This window comes from Vicugna pacos, chromosome 13, assembly GCF_048564905.1.
Source record: "Vicugna pacos chromosome 13, VicPac4, whole genome shotgun sequence".
NCBI lineage: Eukaryota > Metazoa > Chordata > Mammalia > Artiodactyla > Camelidae > Vicugna > Vicugna pacos.
Window position 1 is genome coordinate 7,485,478 of NC_132999.1, and position 21,378 is coordinate 7,506,855.

Genomic DNA, 21,378 nt, shown 5'->3' on the forward strand with positions numbered 1-21,378 from the left:
TTATTAACAGACCACTTGAGTACCTGAGAAAAGGTACAATTAGGTGACTTTATAGAAGTTCACAGTTGTGACTATCACAAAGAGAAATAATTAAGGAGGTGGAAATTGTACATCCCGGTGAAGTCTGGGCAGACTCAAAGAAACCATTGGGCTAAGAGAGTAATGCATTAGTCAATAGATTAATAATTTCAAACCTAAGAAATTAATGCGTGATGGGGAATCCTGGATAGAATTTAAGGCAACATTTATTTATTTTTAAAAAGAAATGTGTTTTAAAAATGATTCTTCTTTTGGTGGCAAAGAAGAATGACAACTTCCAAATTGTATCTTTCAATATGAAGACTCATACACTACTTTTTCTGAAGAGAACATTAACCATTTAGGTGCTATGTACTTCCGTGATTGTTCACATCATACTGCTTTTGAGAACAGCCTCAAGGCAAGGAAATAGCAGCACAAACTGAATAATCAATGCTGGGGTTTTTTTGGGGGGGGGTGCAATTCATCACTGTATCAGCCTAACCCTACTCACCTTATGTACTTACTGGGAAATACATGTCACACAACACTGTACAGTTTCAGGTTTTTATAGGAAAAAAATGTGTAACAAAACAGAAAATTAAAATGCTTGATAGACAATGCCCCCTTCTAGCAAACAAAGTTTTGTAAATTCCTAAAGAATTTTAGCCACAGAAGTATGAATACCCTTCTCATAGGATTGTGAAATCTGTTTGACTATTGATATAATTTCTTACAGCCAATCTCCAACTTGTTAGGTATCAACTGGATGTGAAGAGATTCCTCTGTTGTCACCCAGTAACTGATGTTCTATTACATTGTGTCTACCTTACTGTATCTGTATCTATATACACACACACACACTTAAAAATGCTTTTCTTACTGCTTCTTTTAAATTAACGGGCATGACTAAGTGTGTCCACAGGAAATAATGTGATTTCTAACTTGGTGGAAGCGCTTGAGAGAACCAATAAACTTGAGAAGAATTTGGTATAAATGCTGATGATGGAGACGGGAAAAACCTACTTGCCGAGATTCAATTATATGATTTTTGAACCTTTCCATGATAACAAACATTGTCATTCGCAGCTGTCTGTAGGGATACTTAATAATTCTCAAACTGTAAAAGTATGTTTTAGGAGTTTCTTCTCAATATTATTGAAACCCCCCCTTTTTTTATGAGGTGCAAATTTGACAGGAGAATTTCCAACCTGTCTTCTTTTTCCATTTTATTTGTTTCGCTCTGGTACAATGCAACCAACATAAATATGTTCCATGTATCTCCCTATTGAAACTTATCTGCCTGATTTTGCACAAGCGTAATGGGTAATTAGAATACAAATATATTATATTCCTTTCAGCATACAGAACCATCAGGCAACTGAACTACAGTCGTTCACATATCTGTGGGTTAGACCGTGAAGGGACCTAAATGCACCTGGCGGGGGAGGGGGGTGTATGTGGCAAAGGACCCGTGTGTTAAAGCCAATTGTGTATCATACAGAAACGTGCACGTGTTAACTACTTGAAAAAATTCACATTTATTTACTGTCAAACCGTGTTAAACTTTACACTGGATATTAGTGATGGGCTCATTATTAACAGGTTTACACAAAGGGATGAAAAGAAAAGCAGAATTTTGCTGAAACAATTTACATTTCATTAGAACTTTATCATAAAATAAATTAATTACTAAATATAGGCAGAAGGAATATGGAAGAGTAATATTTATGTTTCACTTTATTTTTTAAAAAAGAATAGGCACCTTTTGTTCACCAGGAAGTTTGTGAGAAGTGCCCGGTGCCCTCTCTGCCCCTGTTCAAGAACAAACAGGGGGGTGACACGCAACCTTTTCTAGATCTCACCACACTTGTGCAAGGCATGGCATAACTGGCTTCAGAGTTTTTTCCCCATAAAACACGTTCTTTTGGCAATAAGAAATTTAAATGTAAGAATAAGGACTAACTTGTCAAAGCAGAACACTGTATACAGTGGGAAATAAGTGAAAATGGGTAGAACTTACCATGACAAAGTGTAGGAAAAAAACATTTCATAACATATGTGCAACCAAGAGCTTTTCACAATATTTTCTTCAAACGCTTTAAAATTATTTTAACGACAATTATATTTCAGTTGGACACAAATGTATTTATTTTACCCTAGCAATAGAACAAAATATAATTTCTTTAGCCATTTTTCATGAGAATAGTTCATTGTACAGTTGAGGAAACATATGAAATAAGGCCTGTGGCTTGATTGCTAGTGGTTAAACATGTTTTCAATCTTTGCCTTAATGTAAAAGGTTTGCAGTAAACTGCAAACTGATGCAGAATCTCTCTCCTGCTTTTCCAAGTCTCGTCAGGAACAGTAAGGTACAGTAAATTTGTCCCACAGGATTTTAAAGCCTACGTCTTGTATATAATACAATGCAGGCCTACAAAAATGGTGCAGCCATATTTACAAATTTAGTTCACAAACTGCTGCGGTAACATGGCTGGATAGTTTCTGTTTTGCTTGTCTCACAATTTCTCTAAACAGCAGCAGAATCTTAAAATACCTGGTTGGCATGTCTTTTCTTTGTAACAAATAATTCATTTTAGTATACTCTGTGTATATACAAAGTTTTTGTCTGTTTTATAAAAATTCACAGAACGGCAAGGTTCAGTCATCTTTCTTACACTGGAGAACCACAGGTCAACAGGGCCATGTCTTCGAGCAGAGTCTGCGGGGAGCTGCGGCGGGCCGGCGGGTCCTTCTCTGGCAGCGCTTGCGCGGGGCCCTGGGAGCTCCTCGGCTGCACGGTTAAAGGCTTGTCACCAGCTGCATCTGTCCTTCCCTCACGTCTCCCTCCGGGATGCACCCTTCTTTGTTGATGGGGATGATGTAGCCATCACTGTTGCCCCTGCTGATCTGGTAGCACATCTGGAGCCGATGGCCGGCTCCCAGGTTCGGCATGCTCTTGTAGTAAATGTCCTCGTTCTCACTCCTCCTGGACGGAGACAGGTCTTCTTCCATGTCGGGGCTGCTCTCCTGATAGGGGGAGTCTCTGAGGTTGGGCATGCTCGTGTAGAGAGAGTCTCTGTTGGGGGACTGGAGGTGGTCCTCGGCCTCGGCCGTCAGCTGGGAGACGTAGCTGTCAGTCCCCTCGGGCTTGGCTTTCTTCTGGGGTTGGTACATGAGGGAGTGAGTCCGCTGAGGGATGAGCGGGGCCTCGAGCTCCTTGTGGTGGGGCTCCAGCCCGGGGTGGTCGCCGTGCATCAAAGACGAGGCGTCGGCCACAATAGCGTCATCTTCGCTGCTGCTCCCTCCGATCACAGGTTTGACGGGTAGTGTGAGCTCCAGGTTGTGAGCCTTGCTGCCGCCCCGCAGGTTGTTGTGCACTAATTCTGAGATGATCATCTTCTCAAAAGCTGTATCATTCAGACTTAGTCCACAGTCCACGACCTGCACGCTGTCATTATAGTCCCCCTTGCGCAGTGAGTAGCTGTTGTTAAAGTTACCATTTAGCGGTAGAGTATCCATGGCACTTGTATCCCTGGCATTGTTCAGTGAATGTCCTGAAACAGAAAGGGAGGGCCTCCGTTACTGCCTCTGTTCCCTCCGGGAGGAGCTTCACTTCTTTCGTACAAAAACGTTTTAATGTCGTTCAGGACAAAGTTGCATTTGAAAGCTAACACTTGGAAAGTGCCGGGCTTTCCTGCATTCCCAACTGTCTGTCAACAGTTGCACCCCTCAGATAACAGGAACAAGCGTGAAAGAATAACACTGTTTTCTAGGGAGGGAGGATGGCACACAGAATGGCGCTTTACCAATTTCGGGGAGACAGCAGTGACTCGTGGATTTTGGGTCAGATCTCTGACACTCTTACAAAGAAGGCTTCACTCCATGCCCTTGCATAGTTAATGCAAAGCAATTCATTCGTGATGTTACATTTTAAAGTACAAGACTATGGTTTGTAAAAATAAAATTAACAGAATTTGTCCTAAACAACACTAAATTAAAAAGGAATACGGCACATACAAAAACCGAAGGCAAATGTACAACAGAAACCCACGTAACTGGCAAGCAACTCTTTAAACAACATTCTAACATTTCCTTTTTCTGGAGATGAAGTAAAAAAAGAATGAAAAAAAATGGACAGACACAGAGAATTCATGTTAAACAAAGACAGTCATCTCTCACACTGACGGGACCAGGGGCCCACAAGCACCATCCAACAACACGACAGACAGCAGGTGGAATGACTCACTTTGGACAACTCACATCATGTCTGTCTGCTCAGGCTATCTGGCCTAAGAGTAGCTGATATATAAAAGAAAGTAAAATGATTTATTGTAACATGATGAAGAATTTTAAGCTTCTCAGCAACTTAGTCAGAGCAAGGGTTCAACAAATTAGATTACCAGCAATAGCAGCCTTTTACTTTTTCATTGAATATTTCTTATTATTTTGAACTTTTTTGTTTTGGTACTGATAATACTCTAATAGCAATGGCCCCAGGCTCCTAATGGTCAAAGTCTGCCTGCAGCCGTGCAGTCTGCATCAGTCACAGTGACAGCACCGAATGAACCAGCAGAGTCTGCTGTACGAGACTGGCCCACAGACACCATGGGCATGGAGGTTAAACGCAGAAATGTCAGGAGATTTCTTAAGCATGGGTCGCGGAAATTAAACCAAGAATAAATATTAACTGTGGAATGGGAAAAGGGTGTCAGCCTCAGCTAATATATTTTTATCTCTAAAGGAATGAAGGATTGGATACGTCTGCTGAAGATATGAAAAGAGGTTTAGGAAGAAAAAAATATGGTAACATGCTCTCTTTGAATCAGAGTTGTATTTTTTTCTACAGACACATAAACATGTAAACTAAGACATCACAGTGCTTCTCAGGCAGATGAAAAAAAAAGTTTTAGAGAAAATTAAATGGTCTGTACCATGGAAAGTTAGGTTATTCATTCTCAAAATCCTAGAGAAAAATAAATCACTTGTCTACAGATAGGTCTGAAAAAAAAAGAATGAAATGATGTTATTGAAATGAAACTGACCACTGTGAGGCTGCTGCATTGTATGCAAGGCTTGGAGGAGTTTAGAAAAAAAATTAACTCTCGAAAAAATAGGAAATTTCTCTTTTTAGTGCTCACTCCACCCTTAAAGCTGCAGATTATCCCAGAAAACTCAATTTCATGACCAATAAGTATCTAATAATTGCTCAATAAATTGTCATTAGCAGATTAGCAATTGCTCAATAAATTGTTATGAGGAGAAAACAGAAGGGATCAGACTTACTGACTCATGTCATGTAAAAAATTCTGATCCAACTTCTACATTTGAAAAACTGACAACTCAATTTGTACCATGCTCCACGTATAACAGAATGAAGCTATGATAATTATTTACAAGGCTTCGTTTAGCTTGGTTGACACGTTTGCTAGCTTTATGAATTCATGCGTGCCACAATCTTTATAAAGATCTGCTGCTAGAAAACATCTGCTGTTTTAAATTGTAAGTGACACAGGGATCAGCTGCCAGCATTTGTTTCCTCTGTAGAGGTTCCATCTTGTCATTTGTCTTTCTTTTTACCACTGCTTAATAAATTTAAAGATATATACTGGATAATCCAAAAGGTGTTTTCTATGATACACTGCAGATTTAAGCACATCTTTGGCTGGTTTTGAAGAGGCAACTTTTTCTGCCCAAGTTCAGGTAATTCACTGAAGACTTTCCACAGCCTGTAGCAAGATTACTGTGGGAATGCAGAAATGATAAGTCAATTATTAAGCATTCTGGTTGACAGTATCTCAGGCTTTAAAGAGCAAATTATTTCAGCATTGCATGTACTTAAGTATGGACAGCATTTGCTACAGACCTCTATTACTGACAAAAGGCAGTACAGACAGATGTACTGTTTGAATTTGGTAACATGTGAGTTGCAAATTGTGAACCACTTGCCCGCTGAGTCTACTTCATGACTGCTAGTTATGTTTTAATTGTGCCGGTTAAAAATCATGCTGAAAAAATTTACATTTGATAGGCAAAGTTAAGTTTTACTCCCATACTTGTCTCTCTGTAGGTTGCTAGAGGAAAGCATAAGGAAAGTAAGAAAAACAAGAGAATGAAAAGAGAAGCTGCAGTTACGTTAAAAAGGAATTTCAAGGACAAAAAAAAAGGAAACAAAGTTCTGTGTTTAATTTAGCGGCAAATATCAATCACAAATAAAGATTATATGCTAACAGTAATTATGCAATAACTTTCACCAAAATCTTGAAAATTCTGTTAATATTAAACATATATGCTTTTCTTTTTTAAAAAAAAAAGGCTATTAGAAAATACAGTAAAACACAGGATGGGTTAGTGACCATCTCTCCCCCTCCCCCAATAAAAATCTCCAGGTATAAACTGACTAATATTAACTTTATTCTCAGATTTTTAAGAAAAAAGAAAAACTACCATAAAGCTGCACTATACTATAGTTTGATGACATTGATGACGCTGGATGCAGTTTTCTATACCTAGGCATCCAAATTATCTTTATTAAAGCTAATGCATGCCAGAAGGAAATCCGTCAGCAAGCTTTAGAGTCAACTGAACAGTATATTACATAGATAGGATACCTCTAAATGATATAAATCTTGAAGATGGGCTCTCGGACCATGTGATGTCAGTCCTGTAATAATATATTAAGATTTATGCCACCTGTGTCAAAAACATGGATAATTATTGGTAAATACTATCATGACTGAAGTTCTACTATAATATAGTGCAGTTTTAGAAGCCTGGCATGGGCAATTATCATAATCCTTTTAACTGAGAAACTAAGGATGTAATAATAAATACATGGCAACTTGAGTATTCTAGAAAAAGGGCAAAGATCAGAGCTCTGTTTAGCAGCAAAGAAAGGTAGTTTTATTCGTAAGTATAAGCACACCTGGTGAGTTAAATACAGGAGCTGAAGGGGCATTACATACAACTGTTTCAGCGAGCAATGTGTTATAGGGGTTGTTAGTGCCGTGGGGTCGAAGAAGAGGGTTTGTTAGTAGGTAATTGCCAGTCATTCCTAAAGCAAAGAAACAGAAAAAAATACATCAGTTCTATTATTTTACTGTTACAGTTGCAGCAAAGTACTTTTTGTATTCATCAAGGGTAGTGCGTAAGTTGGCAGTGGAAAAAATCTGCTGGAATTTTCTGACTGTATTTGAACTACTAATTTGAAGGAGAAAGGGGAGAGGGAAGTTAAATTTCAGTAACTCACAGGTGCCTTCTACGTCCCCCAAGTAAACACCTGCTGAGGATGACATTTACTAATTTATACAGAATCCCTGTTAAACAAAAATGGCAATTAAATGCACAGAGAGCAACATCATGTTTCAAGACGTTACTGCTTCATATTAAAAACCTAACCGCTGAGGCCCAGAAGAGGGAGTCTCAAAGTTTCAGAATATACAGGTGTGGGATGATCCCTCACGAGAACATCTGTGTTAATAACAACTTTGATACAAGCAGGAGGAAAAACAACTTTCACAAACAGGTAGAAAGTATGACACATGGCACCAAGCTTCGCTTAGTAAACGCACGAGCACACATGCTGGGGGAGAAGAGAGACTGTGGGGAATGGATTATCAGCCCATTCACAGATTCTATGTATCAAGAATTTTCCTTCTGTAATCTTATTTGCCAGGTTTCAAAAATGAGTCAATGAATAATTCATTTCCTTTTTGATAGTCATCTTAACAGAATTAGGTAAAACAACAGAGCAATGGAATAAACACACATTTCACTCATTCTAATTGACAAATTACAAACCTTTCAATACTTATCAAACATATGCTTTGCATAGCTAATGTAATTTGACTAAAAATATTTTAAAATTCAAGTTGGTTTTGATGTCATAAATGCTCTTTTTTTTTCAATTGTAAACCAGAATCTCATTAGAACAATGTCAACAATGAAAAATGTCTTTTATATCTCATTGTGATAAAATATACCATGTTATACTATATTACAACTCAGTACGTCAAAACTGAAATTACCTGGATAAATTACCTTTCCAAGAATATATGTAATAATATTCGATATTTTTTCACACCAAACTGAAATTTACTAAGCTTGTACTCAGGAATACATGTGTACACATGCACTTGTGCCCTTCTCTTGCTAAATTATTTTATTTGGCATCTTATTTTAAGTATAAATTACACTGATCATGTGATAAGTTTAAGGCTGTAATTATATGTACATTAAAAAATAATTCAAATATAACAAGTTACTTTGTAAATTCTCATGTATTTTAATTATTTGCTTATGAAGAGTTACTATAAATGTTTTTGACATTTACTTTTGAAAGAAATGTAAAATAGAAGAATTTTGTTAATAAGAACTTTCACTGCAAAACTGGCACTGTTTAATGTGAATAGTAGTTATTCTAATTATATTAATGTTTTAAGGAGAAAACTTTCATAAAATGTCTCATTTGGAAAGGATAAATTTGTACTCACTTGGAAAACATTTTAATCTGTGGTAAAGTATGCTCTCAGTAATTACTTTTCCCAGCCTTACTCTGTTAATGTGAAATTTAAAAATCATACTTTTTGCATTACATTATGGAATAAAAAGAATTTATATGTACTTTAACAAAGGACAAAAGATGACTCAACAGGTTTAAGAGTTTGTGATATAAACCCATTTGAGAGAAAAATTCAGCATTTTCTCTGGAATTATTGCAAATTGGCAAAAGGAACAAAATTTATATTGTAAAGTCGAATTTTCCTAGTAACTGACCTTGATTAAGTGTTGAAGTGCTATTGATGTCACCTGAGATAAAAGAAGATTCAGATTGTTTTCTCACAGTGTCATTCCACATCCTTCTTATACGACTCTATTAACATAAAATAGCAAGACAGACGTTATGTTAGTTTTCCCACGCTTACCTTACATTAACGACACAAAAGATTTACCCTAAATATTCTGTGTAGGATTATCTCTTGACCTTTTAAAAAAATGTGTTGATTCTGGCCTAAAACCAAGCAAGTCTACACTGCTCTGCTGCTTCTCTACTAAGGAGACTTTAATCTTCCAATCTTTAAAAAAGTTTTCATTTATTGTCTTTTTTAAAAGTGGAGATGATGGATCATCCAACAGATGTTTACCGAATGCCCACTGCGCCCTGCGCTACGTGAGCTTAGGACACCAAATGATCACGACATGCTTCTTAAAGAAGTGCACCTCTCACAAAAGGACTTGACACCTAAAGAAACACCTTGAAGAAATACTTAAGAAATTAAAACCGAAACACTAAGCAGGCAAGCGTCTGCTACCTAGATCATTATAATGAGGAGACAATTAGTGCATCTGAGCAGCACATGTCTCGGAAGGCTTTCCATAAAGAAGGTTAATTAAAGATGCTGTCAGAGTCCTGGTTACCTGGGTGCCAGAGGAGTACCGCGCGCTGGTTCTGGTGGTGGATGCCTTCACGGAGCTGTGTGGGCTCTCGGTTGGGAGGCCGCCGCAGCAGTATGAGTGTCGGAAGCACTTGCCATATTCTTTCCGTACCTGTGTTGAACAACCACGAAGCCAAGGGATTAATATAAACATACCCGCTTCTGCTCTAATTAAATGAGCAGTGGAGACACCGAAGAAGTTCCACTGACACTTCTCCGTGGAGACTGCAAAATTGAGTTCAACTGAAACTGCTGAACTAATGTGTATAAAATAGGTAACGAGTTCATGCTGTACAGCACAGGGAGCTATATTCAATACCTTGTACTAACTTATGGTGAGAAGTAGTATGAAAACGAATATATGTATGTTCATGTTGTGACTGAAGCACTGTGCTGTGCATCACAAAGTGACACATTGTAAACTGACTATACTTCAATAAAATATATATATATATGTATATATATATATATATATATATATATATACACACACACACACACACACACACCAAAAAAAAGCTGAAATGGTAATCAGAAAAACACCTCTGATCACTAGACTGGCTAGTAGGATCTTAAAATGTGACATAATATATAGAAATGCTTTATATCCTGTTGCTATTATTATGCAAATGTTATTACCTAATCTAATGGTAATATTTTAAAAGCCTTATTCTAGCTATATCCTCAGTAACCCCCATTTTCTACTTCATGCTAAGAAAATGGGATACAAAATCAAGTATTTTTCTTGTTTAATTACATTTAACCACTCGTAATTCAGTCATTTAAGTTTTATATGCTTCGTGTCCTCTTAGGTAGGTCAGCACGTAAACGTCTTTTACGGGATTGCATAGCTTTGCGGGTAACCTCTTTATAATGACGAGGCTACTTTGGCACAAGAATAAAGAAAAAAAGTCCTTTGATACACATGCCATTAATTAGGATGGAATGTTTTCTTCATTTTCTGATGTGTCTAGCTCTACCACTTAGTGGGGAGAGTGTAAGACGCCCGTTCACTTCATTAGCACACGAGGGAACTATTTATGCAATTTCCATTCACATTAATGAGTTACTCATGTAATTTCCCTTTTCCCCTGAAGCTTGGATATATGAATAGATAGAAAAGTTGTTGGGCTGAAAAGAAAGTTTAAACTTTAAAAATGTGAAGCCCAAACAACTGTTAAATAACGCAGCCCCACCCAGAGAGGGGGTCAGGACCTGGGAGGAGGGTGGGGACAGTGCTGGATTCCATGCGGCTCTGCTGGTGTATAAACATGCCAATGCTTTGTGGTGACTCAGAGCCACACTTTGAAATTAGAAGACAGAAGAAGGAAAAGTTGCATAAGAAAAAACAAAATTTTTAATAGGTCACAAAAAACCCTCCAAGGCTTTTCCCCAACCTCTCACAGTTCTGTGCTCGGCATCTGCTTGCAGAGACCGTAACTCTGTTGCTTATTCCTCGGGAAATTAGGGAATTAAAGTCACTAGATGACCTTTTAAATCTAAGTGCCCTTGCATTTTCATCCTCTTAGCTTTATTTAATTACACCTATCAGAACAAATAACAATGGGGCTGAACTTTCAAAGCATTTTCTTTGCCTAAATATGCTCACTCAAGCAGTGAGAACCATGATTTTAACTAAATCATCTTGTATCATATTCTTAACAATTCATCCTGGCAGCACCCAACAGGACACATCCAAGACAAAGGAGAATTTGTTCAAAAGCAGCACAACACAAGGACTCGAAAATGTAATTGTTAACTAAAAAATACAGCAAAATCTCCATTCAGTTAACATACAAACTCTATGAGGAAATGATGACCTCATCTTTTTTCTGCTAAGTTTACGCTTTGTCAGAGCCATATGACAGAAATTATGAATATGTGATCATCTGCATGTATATAAAATGCTCATCTATGTAAAAAAAAAACCAAATTACAAGGTTATATATACCTGTACAGAAATGATTATATGCATGTATACAAAATACTCATTTATGTAAAAAATAAAAAAACAAAGTAATTATAAGGTTATACTTGTATAATGTTTAGAAAGTTAAATAAAGTTCAGTGTTATCAAATAATGCATCATACCTCACAAAACATTTCTGCGCATTTAATGGCTATTAACTGCTCTGAAATGCTATATAACCAAGATAATGGCAATCAAAATGGTATCATATCCAAATGCCCTCCGGTGTTGGTTTTGCCTAATGTCTATATTGCTGTGAATATACATTATCTGTCAGTATTGCACATTCCACTGTCATTATCTCAAAATTATAGCTTATTCAAAACTGATGGAAGTAACAACACTATCATCTTGTCAGGACTGAAAACATAATAGTTTTCACTTTTGCAATTCTATTTCTCTGTTCAATTTAGTGACCAGCTAGTAATGACAGAATAAAAAGACCACATTAGACATGCAGACAGGGAAAGGATGATACCTAGGGAAAGGCATGGACATTTTAAACTTAAATGGCAGCTAAGCTATGCTCTTAGGTTTATATCTTTTCACACTAGATTAAAAATGTTCAGCTTAATTTCTGAATTATTTTTGCTGACTCCACTTAACATTAAGTAAGGACAAAATAATTAGATGGGGGATATTAAATGACTGGGTTTTAAGATCTTTCCAAAATTACTCAAAAGGCAACATTAATATTAACTTTTTGGGCATATCTTGTGCTTTTAAAATTTAGGTCATTTATCCTAATATTCAATTTCATTTTGAACCACTACATTGCTTTTATTGAGCAAAGAGCAATATTTATTTAGTATTTTCTTTATCTTGCATACCCTTTGCACAAAGCATCTTGGTAGCCTCCAAAGGAGAAATCTTAACATAAGTATCTAGTTTACAACATTCCCAAATTGAGATTCAAAAGATGGGTGGTATGGACATCTTTTATATGTAAAGCCTGAATTTCCTGACATGAATTACAATTAACTTATTATTAAAACATGATGCTATCAATAATATGCCAGCTGTAACTTACAATCTTCTCTACTATCTGTATTATTTTCAAATCAAAGAACAAGCAAGCAGAGCCCCTAAGTGTTTCCACTTACTTTCTTTTGGAGAGCACAGTGGAAGATGAAAATGAACACTCCCTGGAAAGCATTAAAGATGGTGAAGAGATACGCCATCACAATAGTCTCCTCATTAATAAAAAGCAACCCAAATGACCAGGTTAGGCCAAGAAGACACAGAAGAGCGAAAGCGCCAAGCACCCAAGACCTGAAAAAACAAGGTGAATTTTATTAACGGGCTCGATGGGGGAACCACACACATCACACTTAAATATTAATGTGTCAGTAGTAGCAGTAGGCTTTCTCTATGTTCACATTCAAATTCAACAGCATTTTGGCTTTAACCTTTCATTGATTAAAGAAAGAACAATAGCATTTAGTACTGACGTCTCCAGTGGAAACAGCAACAGCAGGTATGACCTTTTCTTACTCAGAATAAACAAGGTATGAAAACTATATTAAAATACAAGGTGTAAAACATCCCCCGTGACTTTATTGTCTTTTATGTGCGTTTTGGTGAGAGACATTAAGGAGTCCTTAATTAGTTTACTCCTGTATTTTATTCCTGTGGTGCACTCATGACACTGAATAATGTGACACATACAGAAAGGTTAAATGGCAGATAATCACTTAACACCTCAACTTCAGATTCTAAGAAACTCATCTTAGGTGAACCTAAGGTTTATGGCTAAAGCATGAAGAAGCCTAGCTGAAATGGGACAAAAACATGAGAACAACTTCAAAATAAAATAACTTTGGAGAGATTTCATCATGAATAGCTTAAGGAGAAAAGAACTGTAGAAAATAGGACGGAATGAGGAGGATTTAAAGTCAGTGCATTCCATGTCTAACTAATGATCTTACTTGATAAATGGCTTATTATCTTCATAGCTAGAAAGCATTATAAGCAGAAAAGAGAAACAAAATTATTAGACAGAATTAAAATAGAAAGTAATAAGAAAGCATTTATATATTTTATAAAATTAGTCAAAATTAAGAAAGTCAAAATGCAGAGGCAAGCAGTTAAAAAATAAAGGCATATTATAGTTTAAATACTGTAGCAAATTAGATATTCCAAAATAATTATAGAAATTAAGGGCAATTCATGATACTGACGGATTTGTAAAAAATATAAATCATGCCATAAATTTGTTAATGTAAGGTCTACCTTACCCAGGTAAGTCCGTATTATAGTAGCCATCACAAACACGGTAATTACTGGTGTAGATGAGAAGACAGAAAGAGGAAAAGGAAGAAAAGAGAGAGATGCTAAAGATTAGCTCTCTCTCTTACCATGCAACATGCAATGAAGCTGGCACTAACCTATCTAAAACATCTAAGTTTAAAAAAAAATTACCATTACTATAGATCTGCCATTTTTAACATTATATTTTCCACATCCCATTATAGCCAACTCGAACAATACCTCCTCAAATTTTAAATTAACTCATGTTTAAGAACAACGCTGAAAATGCCTTTTTATATAAGACGACTTCATGAATCAACAGCTATCAATTTTTTGTTAATTCGATAGCATTTTTCCATTGATGGGCTACTGCAGTTTTTTCAACATTGAAATAAAGTAAACATTTACTTAATTATCATGAAAACAACAGATAATCTCCAAGTTAACAATAGTAATAGAGTAAATTCTCTTAGGAAAACAGGATTAGAGGTAGAAACTGCTCACAATCCTTAAATCAAAAAGTCATTTAACAAAACAAACTTAACATAATTATATCAGCCATGCAAACAGGAACATCACTTTGAACTGCATTTTAAATTCAAATGAAATTGCTACAGTGATATGGAATTTCCACAAAGCCACTGAAGCAATTTCTTGGCTCTAGATCAAGACAGAAATTATCTAACTTTTGACCAATGTCTGTGACATGGTGACAGTGAGACTCAGCCTTTATCAGTAACACTTCCTTCTGAATAATTTCTACAGTTGATAGAAGGTATTCATGTATTCCCTGTGGAGAGTATCTTTCACTTAGTTTGTCAAGCACTAAAATTAAAACACAAAATACTTACTTAATGTTTTCCAACCTGCTAGAATCCGGTTTCAAAGTGTTTGAGTGCTTCACCATTTTGCACAATGTGATCACCAGGAAGATAATATTTAGCTATTATAACAAATAAAAAAAGAATTAGAACACTATGACAAAAAGCAAAAACTAAATACATGTTAGCAAATATATTCAACGGATACTGCAGTTAAATATCAACGACACGAATATACGGTAGACACTGATTCAATTTTAGTTTACTTATGCGATGACCAAGCTGAGTCTAAATAAAAAATACTCTGGCGATGTATGATCGATTTTTTAATAGATCATTTGACATGATATTGCAACCTCATTAAATCAGAATCATGTGGTGATGATTAAATAAATTAGAAAGCCTAAATTAGATTCTTTAGCTAGAGGTACTCCAGGGTCTAAAAGCCATCTAATAAAAACACCAAAGTGAATTCCTTAGAAGGGGTATTTACATCAAGCAGCTTATAATGGAAGGATCCCAGAATTTGGGACCGTAAGATGTAGCTGAGAGCCTAGCTCTTGATTTTGACTGATTAAATGAGGAAAGTAACATTTGTACAATCTTTCTGTAAGCTAATGGTGAGGATCAAATGAAATTAAACACATGAAAAATGTTCACTGGTTATACAAAGTAAGATAAACTTTTAAATAAATATGTAATTTGCTATTTAAGTGTTAAAAGCCATCATCTCTTTTTTCCATATGTCTCTTTACTGTATGAAAGTAGGTAAATTCTAAAGAAAGCCTGTTTTTGAGTCCCTCTAAACACTCAGCTGTGCAAGAATCTAGGTGCAAAAAAAGCAACCTGGGGAAGATGGAACCTGACACGGACGGACGGCTTGGAAGGTCATTTTGAGTGAATTCAGAAGACAAGAGTTGTGTTTTGACTGAGGAGGGTTAAGGGTTTGTAATTTGCATTTGCTTCTACAGAAACCTTGCAGGGTGCCGGATGGAGTGAAGGCACTTCCATCTTTATGCCCTAAAAATAAGCTTACGCTAAACTGCTCCTGGATTTTTTTTCACATTTTATTTACTTCAAAGTATTACTTTAAAAAAGATAAAGATAAAATGAAGTTATTATGTAAGCATTAGATGGCTTAACGCCAGCCCAAATCATAAATTCAGAAAAAGGCCCATTATATTTGGGAACGAAAGCAACTCCTCGGTGGCAGATAATCAACATAACTTTGTTACAGTAACACGATCACTTTTGCTGAGTCACAATACCATCTGATAACATGATAATGTTATTTTCCTCATTCATCACTACTTCTGATTTTATAATTAGGAAAAACGATACATGGCAATACATAAAATTTCCAAGTCCTTCCTAATGAGTTTAGGAACAGAGCAAAGACTTTAAGCTGTTTATCAGTCATTTTGTCTACTATGCCTTGTTGTTTCTCTTAGATGTAGAATTTCCTCTTAAGGACTAAAGTGAGGTTAATGGCCATAATTTGCAAGTGTTGGCAGATAGCATTCCATCATTGATGTTAATTATTTGAGGACAAAAGAGACTCTCTGCTTATTAAAGTACTTAAAAATTAATTTCTTAAGATACTTGTCTAGAGGAAAAGTAAATAACTTGTAAGAAAAATTCTAGTTTTATATTCTGAAGATTATAAAGCCTAGTTGGTCATAATATAAATAAATGCCTCTATTTTCAGGGATGTTATAGTATGATGCCATTTCATTCAACAAGTATTTATTGACCTTACTGCTCCACACAAGAATGTGCTTATTGTATTGTGGGTAAGACACAATTTTTGCCTTTGAGAAATCAGAAAGATCCTTCTGGTAGTACAGTAAGTATTTAATTTGGTTTTTAAAGACTCATGGTACAGTTTATCTCTAAATTTTTTAAAAAAACAAAATCAACAGTGTTTTTACATTTTATTTTATATAATAGTAAGTTGTAACTAGGACAATTTAGGAATGGTTAAAAACAAGAACTCCAAATATCCTAAAAACAAACCAAACCCATATAAACAAACAAACTGGCTACATCTTTCTTAAGCAAGAATGGCTGCCTTACAGATTTTTTACAGATTCAGAGTTAAAATCATTTAAACCCCTCAATCTTCCTTTTTCAATGTCCTAATAAAACCATTTATTGCTTTTATTCCAAATTTCTAGACCTAGGGTTGCCCCATACCCCAATACCTTTCTTAAAAAACAATTTTCTGAAGCATGAAGGGCCACAATGTGAAGCTCCTTACTTTCTAAGCATATTCATTATCCCCTAGGAATAAAATAACAGTAGTAGTAGCACCTTCGAGGAAAGAAAAAAGTTATTACCCACTGCAATAACTGAACTACAAGGAAAGAAAAAACTGGAATGTATCAAGAATTATGCTATAAAAAGACAACGAGGGGAAAATGTGAAACCATGGGGGGTGAATTCATCCAAACAGTTTTCAAGGAAGAAAACCAGGCTAAAAAAAAATCAGTTATTTAAGAACTAGCACCTTTTCCAGTAAAACTGAAATGAAAATAAAGCGTACCTATGTAAAAATGGAACTAAAGCTTAAATATGATACAAAGACATTTCTTTCTTGTTAAGACAGAACTTGAAAACACCACAGAAAATATATCTCACTTAAGCCTTAAAAAGTAGACTGTTAGATGCATCTCCTCTTCTTCTCCACTCACCCTGCTTTAGTTATGTCTCTGTTTAGTGTTTCTTCCTAGCTACAAATACCACACATTCACAAGACAGAAAGTTCAGAAAATACAGATAATTACAGGAATAGCTAAAAAATATCCTCCAGCAACCTATAACCCTATCTCCAGAGGCAGCAGACAGCACTGAGATAACCATTTTACAAGTGTGTGATGTTAAGTACCTTGCCAAAGCCTATTTAGCTCCTGTAAAGTCAATGCTGAGGTTCCACACACTGTCATCTGGCTTCACGGCCTGCAGTCTTTTCTAATAAAATTAACCAATGGATTCTGGCTGAGAAAACTAGGAGTCTTCTAACAAAAACGAAGACATACTGGTTTTATATTTTTAAAAAAGGTTCCAGGCTCCACTTCTATAGAGAGCAATCTACTTCACAGATCAATCAGGGATGATGAATGAGTTGAAGACAGAATATTAAATTAATTAATATATAAAAATATAGTCTTAAATCCTTAACATAAGAAGGTGTGCTCTTCAAAAGATTTCCACTTGATGGAGTTGCCATGATAACCCACTCTGCATCTCCTTTGTAGAACACCACCATCCCATAATCAGCACATGGCTAAGACACCCACACGTTCCTTCTCCCACTTGCTACACTCTGCATTTAACAGTTGTGCTTTCTAAAGCCTGTTTGCTTTACTCACACGTCGCTAAATATCACACAAACCCATAAAACCTGAGTGGGGGAGAAAAGCTGTTGTTTCTAACATATTTAAGATTGAATGTTTCAAATAGATGTTTTAAAAGTGAGTCTCTTAAAAAACAACTTAAAATCCTAGGAAAATAATCATAAAACCACAGAAGAATTCTTGCACTCAGATTATTTCACAAGTGTCTGTGAATTCTCCAATTTAAAGAAAATGAAAATAAAAATCTAGCAAACACACTGTTAGGCTGTCAAGAACTTTAGAGTTAAATCCAACACTTACTTAATCTTTGAAATACGACTTGACAATATACAAATAATGAGGCAAATAATCTTTAATAGGATAAAATAACATCATTTCAAGACAAAGTAATTATGAAAAAAGGCTTGTTAAGACTTATTGTGAATATAAGAGCCAAAAAAAAAGCCAAATGTAAGATATTTTCTTTATCCCAACTCCACATGAAAAAAACTCACTAATACATGTTATTTATTGGTCTTACTAGAGAAATGAAAAAATGTCTATTAATTAAGGTATTGAATAGTTTAATATGTTACCACCAATATATGAGAGTGAAATATTTTCTGGAATTAAATAGAACATTTACTGAAGGGTAAACAAATGTTTTAAAACGTGGTTTTAAAGCTCTCTTATTTTCTCCAATGTCTAAAACGTAAATGCTAATTTTTAGTTTCCTAGAATAAATATTCTTCCCATCTTTTTCAGGAGGCAATACACTCTAATAAGTCATAATTTTGTAGAATAAAACATTTCAATAGATTTTTTTTCTTTTCTACTCCTTTCTTGTTTTCTCATAACTATGGGAATCAGATTAAGAAATAGAGGGGCAAAAAGAAACATCTCTGATACATTCTGTTGTCTAAGATAGTCACTTGAAGACTAAAAAGGTTAGTTTCAAGTGAAGTTCAAATGAGTTCCTTCTTTTTATCATTTTTCCTGTCCACAAATGGCTCTTTCCAACCATATGCTCCTGTGCTTCTTTCTCTTCTGGTTAGAATAAATGATTTCTTTCTCCTCACTTTTTACTTCTCCCCAATTTATTCTCCTGCCTTTGGTATGCATTTAAAAAATTTAAGAAATCACAAACATCAACAGAAGATTCTCCGTGTTTCTCACTGGAAAGCAGGCAAAAGGCTGAGAAGAGTTGTGTCCACCATTCAACTGCTGTTCTCCCTTCAAGCCCAATGCAGTCACTTTTTACCCTCTTGTTCTTTACAAACTGAATGCTACTAAGTCTAAACACAGCATTTTGGGGTAGATTGAAAGGCGCTATGCATCAGTGAGAAAGGAAAAAGAGTTACAGCTGTGTACATAAAGATCTGTCTAAACCTGGTATACATGACATGACTCAGCCATTCAGGTAGATGCCTCTAGTAAGTACAAGTTAACAGGACGGTGTTGCATGTTGCATGTCAGCTCACCAGCCTAAATGCCCATACTGAGGATTAACTTTGGAGATGAGGCATTTCATCCAGGAATTAATCAGATTTAATTTAACTCTGCCCTGTGTGTGTGTGTGTGTGTGTGTGTGTACACAGGTAAATGGGTAGATGGATATCTCTTAATAGAATTCTATGTTAAAGAGTGAGAACATATGAAGAAGAAAAAATTTTCTTATTCAGCTAAAAAGAGTGAACCACTAAACGGGGCATTCTTCCTCTTCCAATAACAAACAATACTCTTCTATCTATCTCCCAAAAATAATTTCATTAATTACTGTTTTATTAAATAATCTGCCGGTGTACTTTGCTAAATAAAATTCACCATTACTTGATGATATGGCCTAGCTAATCATTACCCATATTGATAAACATGAAAATACAAAGAAGTTTAAAGAGAGAAAAAGGTACCATAGATTGTAGGAGGGCAGTTTGTTTTATAGCCATCAACCTGCTCCATTGAATCATAGCCATCTGAGCTTAGCAGCTTAAAATTCGTTCCACAGCTTGCGGTGCTGACATGGATATGATGAGACAGAAGAACAGAAACACCACTCTGAAGTAACCTAACTGAACTGCACATGTTCTGACCCTTTTTGTCCTCCCTGGAGCTTTTGCTACCTGGCAAATCCAACTCTAAAACCGCACTTGTATCTCCAGATCTTTGCTGTTAGCCAAGCAGAAACCTATTTCTCCCTGGGACTGGCAGCCAGAGAGGTGTTCTCTGAGGAAGACTTCTAAATGAGTGTGTGAGCTGAACTCTTACTGAACTGAATTAATTATTAACGACGCAGATGGAGCTGTCCAAATGATAAGAACAGCTCCTGACGTGTCATGATCCAAGCTTTCATTAAACCATTTCAGGCATACTAATGGTTTCCCACTGCTCATTACTTACAAGCACTTTTCTCATAGATATAATAATTCTAGTGCCTGTAGGCAAGACATCCTATAGAAACACAGAAGTAGGAAGTTTTATCTTCCATAACATTTTTTTCATTGAAAATTATTAAAAATGTACACTTATTTAATACTACTAAGCGAAATGATTTCAATTCAGAAAAGCTGGAAATGGAAAACTATGCTTTCCAGGAATACCAATAGGTGATTTGTTATGAGAGTACTCCTTAAACGAGTAGTAGGCAATATAATTTACATTATTAAGATTTGTGTCTCCACTGACTTTTAAATGTCCTGTATCACCACAAGGACATATGTCGGTAACTATATTAGTACTCAACAAACACGTGTGTGCAATCATTTATCTCACTTTAGGCTACATGCGAGATAACATTTTACACTTCTGTGTCACTCTTTGTCTCTCTGCGTTGGGACGATTAGAGGGCAAAGCAATTGCAGGAGAAGAATTACTCCCAGGATCTGTAGTGTGATTGCTGCCTGCTGTTTGGTTTGGTTTTGTTTCTAGTTGGGAACACTGTTCCCAAAAGCCCTTCGCATCTCAACCTCAATGATCTGGTAGACGATAATAATGACAAAGCTGAAAAGTAATAGTAGGCTCTCGCTTGTAAATGGGCAACATAATAAAATACCCTTCACCTCTTTTCTTACTGGAGGCTGTGCATACATGAACATTAACCCCCTTTGCCAAGTGAAGCGTCTTTTAATACTGTCAAGAAAGTATTTCTCTTCAGAGACAGAAAATAAACAAAACTGCAGTCCAACAGAAGTATAGATCAAATATCCCTGAAATGGTCTTTACAATTTTCAAAGTATCAATATGTTTGGCCAAGGGCTCAGGGAAAAAAGAAGCCTGTGTCTTTAAGGATCACACCTCTTCGTGTCAGCTGTTTGTCATTTAATTCAAGCTAGGCTTAGGCTGTGTTAACAAAAGTAAACCAAGAACAAAAACTGGGGCAATCATCTGGACTGAACAATTCTGATGAGAAATCAGCTTTCCTAGGAACACTTGAGAGTGTTTTACTGATTTGATTCACACAGGCATTCATCTCAAATTTTCATTTTGCTTTGTATAAAAGTAATTGTATAAAATAATTCATTTTAATGACAAAAGTTATATAAACTTGAAGTAAT

At 35.9% G+C, this 21,378-nt stretch overlaps 1 protein-coding gene across 19 annotated transcripts in view; it reads right to left on the bottom strand.

Annotated features, from left to right (window-relative positions):
* Positions 1 to 1,540: 1,540 nt before the first annotated feature.
* ADGRL2 (adhesion G protein-coupled receptor L2) overlaps positions 1,541 to 21,378 on the bottom strand; it is a 461,330-nt gene continuing 441,492 nt past the window's right edge. For 11 of the 19 annotated variants that reach the window (XM_072974126.1, XM_015240691.3, XM_072974133.1 and 8 more), the window contains 6 exons: positions 14,523 to 14,614; positions 12,525 to 12,693; positions 9,436 to 9,564; positions 8,794 to 8,890; positions 6,944 to 7,072; positions 1,541 to 3,575 (listed from right to left, as the gene is read on the bottom strand). In XM_072974126.1, the coding sequence (XP_072830227.1) occupies positions 2,821 to 3,575; positions 6,944 to 7,072; positions 8,794 to 8,890; positions 9,436 to 9,564; positions 12,525 to 12,693; positions 14,523 to 14,614 (1,371 nt within the window). In that variant the 3' untranslated portion in view covers positions 1,541 to 2,820. Of the gene's footprint in view, positions 3,576 to 6,629; positions 6,712 to 6,943; positions 7,073 to 8,793; positions 8,891 to 9,435; positions 9,565 to 12,524; positions 12,694 to 14,522; positions 14,615 to 21,378 lie in introns of all 19 variants that reach the window. The other 8 variants (XM_072974136.1, XM_072974137.1, XM_072974138.1 and 5 more) reach the window with 6 other exon arrangements.